We start from the raw sequence: 7738 nt of genomic DNA, 5'->3' as shown, positions 1-7738 counted from the left end.
GAAAATAGAAATTATCTAGAAACCATTATGGTTTATTCTTCATGTATATAAAAGAAATTGTATTAGAATTGAATATTTCCTTGTTTTTACGGTTGATATTCTGTTGTGAACCTTCCTCTTTCATGTTGTAATCTTGGCTGTAGAGGAGACAAACAGCAGGAAATAAACCCCTCTCCAGCCTTGTGTTCCCTCAATGTCAGCTGGAGCTTCGCGACCACCACTCTCCTCCCCCCTCTTAGCTTCCTCAATCAAGTAGGAAGGAGAGAGAAGGCACACAATCAAGTGTAGAATGCAATGTCTCTTTCAGTTTGGGAAAGACAAAGTCAGAAGATCCAAGTTCAGATTGATCTGAATTCAGCAGGATTGACAATGGGGGGGGGGGATTGCAGAACCAGCCCAGGATCAGAAATTAGGGTTGCCCATAGAGATTATTGTAATTCCAGGAGATCTCCAGTCACCACTTGGAGGTTGGCAGCCCTAGCTGTTGGACACCCCCCCCCCATAAATAACATGCTTCTGCCCTTTTTGAATTCTGCATTGTTTTCATGCAGCCTGCCTGATTTTGCAAAACAATATTCATCAAGCATTCACAACAAATGGCTCCAATCCCTGGAAACTGATTCTGAATGTTTTAACTATTTTGTAAACTGCCCAGAGCCTGCTCATGGAGAGGGGGGGTCTATAAATATAACAACAACAACTGCCTGGACTTGGGCACAGTTCACCTTTATTGTTAATCTGGCTTGTGCTTGCAGGACAGTCACTTGCAATGTTAATGGGCAATGCAATTCCTGGAGTTTTTTTTTTTAAGCCAAAAAGCACAAGTACTCATAAATAAGGTTGCACCAATTTCCACTAATTCCCCTATTTGGAATTGAGAGAGCCCCCTGAAAAGATGCTGGCACTCAGTACCAGAGAGTACCACCATTAAAAGCCTGCAAACACCTATGGCCATACTAAAGCAGGTGGCCAATTTCGAGTGTCCTGGCTTTATTTTCGTATCACTTATGCCTGCCACAGGTACCCTTTGCAAATAGCATCAGGGGATAACCACTTCTGAGACTCCTACCTTCATATTCTGTGGAAACTGAAGTGTTATGCATGGCACCAACAGACAGAGAGAAAGATATGAACAGATGGATGGATCCTATATGTACATATATGCACCACCGAAATATTGCACACAGATTAGTATTAGTTAGCCTCTAAGAATGACAAGGTCTCGGTAGAACAAACAGGTGGGTTCTCATTTTGGTGATTGATGTCCTTAATAAAATGTTTTAGAACTTTCTATTCTATTCATAATCGGAACTCAGTTTGAATACAGAACTGAAAAAGAAAATGTTTCTGAGCACGAGATCATTAAAGGCAGAAAATTTAAGAGAAAAAGGATGATTGATGGTTTCATTCTCTTGCAACAACATCCTCACATTTACAGCAAAGCTTTCCAAACCTGTCTAGCTATCAGGTCATAAAGATGAGGAAATAGACACAATGTCTACCTTTAGTTTTATTCAAATAGCATTGTGCTTTAAAAAAGGGGGGGTACACCCACCTGTGTCTGTATTTCTGTATAAACAGGAGCCTCTTAGATTCCAGCTCTTCAGCAGGGGAGACAGGGGAGTTTCAAGGCAGCAGGAGCCAACCAGAGAGAAGAGCTCCCAGTCTATAAAACCAGGACCCAGGCAGACACTGTTCACACAGCCTGGGGAATCATCTGCATTCTGCTTTAGCTACTACAACCGTCCTGAAAAGAGAACCAGCTGAATGGATTTTGGATTGGTTTTTGTTTCCATTTACTTTTTAAAAGATCAAATCTGTGCCTAGCCACTGCAGCTGTGGGAGAAGTTTATATGATACTTTTACAAGATGCTTTCAGAATGGATGGATTTTGAGCTCATCGGGAGAGGATAAGGAGCCAGCAGTCGGGCAAGGTGTGGAGGGAAAAGAGAGCTGCTCCTCGAGGTAGGTGGTTTTATCCCCTTAGGAAGAAGGCAGAATGGATGCAAAAGAGAGGAGATGCATTTAGGGTATATGGATTAATGAAGAGCTGCACCTTGCCTGGCAAATTGAAAAGGAGATTTAAAATTACTACTGTTGTCTGATTCTGATGTACAGAGTCAAATAATGGGGCCAAATGTAAAGTGGATGAAGAATTTAATGCTGAATTATGGAAAAACTATTGAGGGTGTGAAGATCCATTGATAATTAGTACTATTACTCTGACAAATTAATTTGAAATGATCTTGAGGAAGGAAAGGTGCTTCCCTTCCCAGCTATAGAGTCCCTGCCTTCTGTTGCCATACCTGCTTTGAGGAAAACGGCAAACTCCCACTCCATGGAGAGGAACAGCACCTACCATAACTACTTAGTGGTTGGCTCTCTGTTAGCAAACATCGAGGAAGGAGATCCCAACCAGACTGCCCTCCACACGCGGGATGAAGACCTTGCAAAGGCTGAGATTGGGGTCTTGGCTGCTATCTTGGCAGTGACCATGGTGGGAAACCTGGGAGTGCTGCTAGCCATGTACCGGCTGAGGAAGAAGATGACCCGCATGCATCTTTTCATCCTGCACCTTGGTCTGACCGACCTGGGTGTAGCACTCTTCCAGGTACTTCCCCAAATGATTTGGGAAGTGACTTACCGTTTCCAGGGGCCAGATCCTCTTTGCAGGGCTGTCAAATACTTGCAGGTGCTGAGCATGTTTGCTTCCACCTACATGCTCATTGCCATGACCATAGACCGATACATGGCCGTGTGCCACCCGTTGCGTACCCTGCAGCAGTCCAGCTGCCAGGCTTACCTGATGATTGGGATGACTTGGTTACTCAGCTGCCTGCTCAGCTTGCCACAGATCTTCATCTTTTCAATGCAGGAGGTCCGCCAAGGCTCCGGTGTGCTAGATTGTTGGGCCGATTTCAAATACTCTTGGGGAGCCAAGGCCTACATCACGTGGATCACCTTATGTGTCTTTGTGCTTCCTGTGGCCATTCTAACCATTTGCTACAGCCTGATCTGCGACAAGATCTGCAAGAATCTTCGAGGAAAGACTCGGAGTTACCATCCCTGTGCTTCTGCCATTTCCCATGGCACTCCAGCTCCAAAGGGGGCAGGGTGTCATCCTGGCTCCCGGGTGAGTAGCGTGCACACCATCTCACGTGCCAAGATCCGAACGGTGAAGATGACCTTTGTCATAGTCCTGGCTTACGTTGCCTGCTGGGCACCCTTCTTCGGTGTACAGATGTGGTCAGTGTGGGACAACAATGCACCGAATGATGGTGAGTGGCTGAGTAAAGAAGGCAGCATGCCTGCTGGAGAAGGGCATCCTGCTTCTGTTTGTGACCAGGGCAGCTCCAAGTGGACTAGTGTAGTTTTTCCTCTTACATCCATTCCAGAAAAGAGCACCAGCCTCTGCATTCACATGATCAAGAGACTGTAGAGAACAGAAATGAATAGACACATGTTTCAGAGATCCTCTGTCTGTCATGTACAATCACAAAGCAGTTCCTCCCTTGCACACACAATCTAGCAGAAAGAAATCTATCATATTCTAATTCACATTGGCCAAGAAAAAAAAAAGTTCTTTCAATAAATATCTGTGCCTCTTGTACTGTCATAGCACAAAGCAGTTCCCAAGCTGTTCTTTCTCCCAAACACACACCCATGATATGCATTTTATTACAGAAGTGATTGCATTGCTCTGGCACTGTATCTCCATCTAGCTTGCATTTAGGCAGAATGGAAACTACAAGGGGTTCTTGGGGAAGTGGCTTTTGGGCAACAGCTAATTGCCTTAGAAATAGCTGCACATGATTGTAATGTGGTCGCAAGGTCCAAACGTGCCTAAATTATGACTTTAAAGTAAAACCATACATCTCATCACAGCTGCAGGAAAAGTGTTGCTAAAATAACATCTATTGTGTTGATAGTAAGATTAGGAAGTAATATCATATTGTTATAGGACAGATTACGAATCCCCCAACTTATTCATTCTTTACAGCACCCTGAATCAAGTTATTCTTAGATTTGTTATCGAGATGTTTATATAGATTAATGACCTGAAAATAGCAACTGGTTTTTAGAGCATTTTAAAAAGGTCTCAGTGCACTGAAAAGGTCATTGTCCCTAATGAGAAGGATTCGACTTGTAACTCCCTTGTAATGCCCAGACAATAGCAGAGGTGTGATAGGCAGTGGGAACCAGTGGCTGGACTGGATTAGACCATGAAAACTCAAGTCCAGGTAGAAATATATTGGAGGCAATTTTTGCATATTTGCATATTCAATGCTTAAAAATATGAACATGGAGCAAGATTCAAAGCCAATCCCAGCTTCCTGCAATATCAGTGGATGCATTCCTTCTCTTGGGGACTGCAGTACTTAAGTAATTTTCACATATGCTAAATACTGCAGTTTTAATCCACTTCCATGACCATTTGCAAGTGTATTCTGCCATTTCACAAATGTGAAACAGGAAAATCTACTTCTAAAGTGCATTGAAAGCACATTATCCAACATGTGCAGAATGGGCCACAGTAAAATCCAGTTGCAAAGTGCATTGGAAGTGAATTCTCCTGTTTCAAGGGAGAAGTTGATTATCTCCTGGAGGGGGGGAGAGCTTATTCATATATATGCTGTTTTTATTAGCCATGATGAGGAGAGATCTAGTGGGCACGTGGTTGGTGGACAAGGGTGACCCAAGACATAGAGAAGGCAGAGTAAAATATTTTTTCCTTTTCTCATAGTACAAAAACTCCTGGGCACTCAATTAAATGAAAGAGCAGGAGGTTTAGTATTTCTTCAACCAAAGAGTAATTAACATGAGGAATTCTCTGCTGAGGGAAGTGGTGGTGGCTACAAATGTAGGCAGTTTCAAGAGGGGATGGAACACTCTGTCTGGGGCCATGATACTTTGTATTCTTGGCGCTTGAGGGGCAACAACTGGAAGACATGGTTTTGGGGCACTCTATGGCATAAAGTGTTAGACCAGAGGGGTCACTGACCTGATCCAGCTTGGCTTTTGTTATATTCTTATGCACTTTTGGAGAAAAGTGAGTGAGATCCCCCAACTTCCTTCCATCCAACAAAGACCCTTCCCCTGAAGGAGCAACCATTACTTCAGCAAAGTAAAGCTACTTATTCAATGGAAGGGAATCAGAATACTTTATGGATACAAAATGATTCAAATAAACTTAAATAAACTTGGTTCAAATAAAATAGACATTGCAAATAAACTAGTTTTATTGGAATAATTCTAGTACCAAATTAGGCATGAGGTTGCTAGGTTACAACATGGAACATAAACATTTCAAATTGCAGCTGAATCCAGACAGAAGGCAAGTGTGTTTGCCCCCAGTCACCTATTCCAACTCCTACCTGCAATATTCTGCAATGTTGCACAGTAAACTGGAAAGGGTGGTGGATGAAACGATGGGGAAGAAAAGGGCCAGAAGAACCATGGCAAAACTGAAAGGCAATGACTTCTTAGTTAGCAGTAGAGCTGACAAGTATGAAAAAGTAAAATTCCAATCATAGGCCCCATTAATATAAGGATTTAGAATGGCTAATTTACAGTTTGTAGAATTCATAGTTTACACTTGTTTGCCTAAATGGCAAATATTTTTATGTGAAAAATAATGCAAGTTATATGTGTGATCAGTATCACATCTCCCATCCATGTTCCAGGTCAGGCTCACCAGGGCATATACGCCTATACAACAGTATAAATGTATGTGACACCTCCAAACCTGATACATTTCTGTTGATGTGCATCTAAGAAATTTAACTGCCTCTCTTTGCCTCTGTTTCTCAGAGTCCAGCAATGTGAGTTTTACCATTACCATGTTGCTGGGTAGCCTCAGCAGCTGCTGCAATCCTTGGATTTACATGTTCTTCAGTGGACATCTCCTTCATGACATCCGACGCTATTTTTCCTGCTGTGGGAGCCTCCAGTCCAATCTCAAGAGGCAGCTCTCCAATGGGAGCCTCTGCAGCCGGAAAACCACTATCTTGATTCACCCTCCCCAGAGCACCCTTGCTGCTCCTTCAGACATTGGGATCCAGGTGCAGCTGGGGAGCCTGAAAGATCTCTGCCAGCCTTATGACAACATTGTGACTGAATCAGTACTGTAGAAGTGATGGCTAATGGGTGGTGGCCACTGGCTGGTGACTGTTGCATGCTTGTCATCTGGACAGTCATGGTGGGCAAAGGAAAATGGAAGCCTTATCACAGGAAGCCTTATCTGAAGCGTCATGTTGTCAAAAAGTGACATTTTGACAACAGTGCTGTCATGGCAGCACTGTGATGAAATTGTCCTTTCAGAGTAACATTTAAAGGTATAAGAGTTGTTAGATCTCACCCACTAGTTCATTTGGAAATCATTCATTAGGGGCGTGATGACCCAGTCAGATATAAATATTTGGGAGCCTCACTGATTATGGGCATGATTGGATCTCCTGGAATGCAGAAGTTCTCTAACCCCACTGGTAAAATGCTAAATTATCTCTGTGTGCCCATATCATGGGCAACATCTCCCATTCCATTTACATTCCTAAAGCAAGCATCCCTGGTGTTTTGACAGCTCATGCTTGCCTAGTCTTTCTCACTGGACTAGCCATGGCTCTACATTGATCTCTAGTCTAGAAGGGACTATTGTTTCATCACATTGAGAGAGCCCACTGAAGCTGTACACTTGAGCAGTGCATGATGGATCTTTTGAGCATGAGGTGCTGAAACTGCAAGAACTGGATAGAGAAATACCAAATCCAAATAAACATAATCTGGAGTTGGCTCCAGGCAACACTGCCTGGAAGGAGAATTGTGTATGTTCTCTACAACTCATGAGCTTTGTGAATCAGAGCCCATTTAATGGCAGTTAAACCTGGGCAGAAAGGAGTCAGCTGTGAACCCTTATTTGAAGAAGATAAAGATACATTTTCTTATTCTCATATCCTTTTATCGCTTATGTTCTGATACCTGTGAACTCAGGCTGAAAATACAAGTTAATGAATTGTGTCATTAATTACTCTTTTTTCATATTTTAAGTATACAGACTTTGGCTTGGAGCTGTCAGAGTGTCTCCAAGAACAAAAAGTTCTCTGTCCACAGAGGGTTTAATTAGTAATATTAAAATGTTCAGTGGTAGTAGTATTGTAAATAACCCATATCACATAATTCAAGCCATGCTTTTTGACACCATTGCTTAAGGAATATGTCTATGCTGCCTACTCAAAGAAACACATTTCTTCAGTTAATATCTGCAATATGTTATCTGCTTTGAGATACTATAAACATTATATCAAATTAGTAATTGTTTGGCTAAAACCAAAATGAGTGATATATTTAAAAACAAAATCTTTAGTTTGATTGCAAGTGTAACACTGATTGATTTTGAAGTAAATAACGTGAAGATGCTATCTTTATTGATTCCAAGAGCTATTTCTTGTATGGTAAAATAATTCCCAATAATGTATATTTAGAATTATTTTTCTAAATGTCCACTATTTCTCATTTATTGAACTCTATTTCATGTTTCATTAGTAGTCTGCTGACTTGGTGTTAAAATTCTGTCTTGTAAAATCTTATGACCTGTGTCTGAATAAACTTTTTGTGATTAAACTATTGGATAGTGTTTTTCCACCAGCTGCAGTTAAAGGTAGATATTGGAACAAAGCATATGGGCCGGCCATCTTGGTGAACCAGAAACAATTACACATGTACAATTACTACTTTCCACTAC

At 41.9% G+C, this 7738-nt stretch overlaps 1 protein-coding gene across 1 annotated transcript; it reads left to right on the top strand.

Moving 5' to 3' along the window:
* The first annotated feature begins 1610 nt into the window (after positions 1-1610).
* AVPR1B (arginine vasopressin receptor 1B) lies at positions 1611-7565 on the top strand. Its single transcript, XM_077334774.1, has 2 exons — positions 1611-3278; positions 5812-7565. The coding sequence occupies exons 1-2, from the start codon at positions 2339-2341 to the stop codon at positions 6129-6131; spliced, it is 1260 nt and encodes a 419-aa protein (XP_077190889.1). The 5' UTR covers positions 1611-2338; the 3' UTR covers positions 6132-7565.
* The last annotated feature ends 173 nt before the right edge of the window (positions 7566-7738 follow it).

This window comes from Paroedura picta, chromosome 4 (genome assembly GCF_049243985.1).
Source record: "Paroedura picta isolate Pp20150507F chromosome 4, Ppicta_v3.0, whole genome shotgun sequence".
In the NCBI taxonomy this organism is placed as follows: domain Eukaryota; kingdom Metazoa; phylum Chordata; class Lepidosauria; order Squamata; family Gekkonidae; genus Paroedura; species Paroedura picta.
Note: the sequence above shows the minus strand (reverse complement) of the source record. Positions and strands in the feature narration are given on the sequence as shown.

What these genes read in the sequence shown, in the direction of transcription:
- AVPR1B (XM_077334774.1), top strand. Translation starts at nt 2,339, where the DNA reads ATGGAGAGGAACAGCACCTACCATAACTACTTAGTGGTTGGCTCTCTG. An exon ending in CAACAATGCACCGAATGATG is followed by an intron (nt 3,279 to 5,811) that starts GTGAGTGGCTGA and finishes TCTGTTTCTCAG; the next exon opens with AGTCCAGCAATGTGAGTTTT.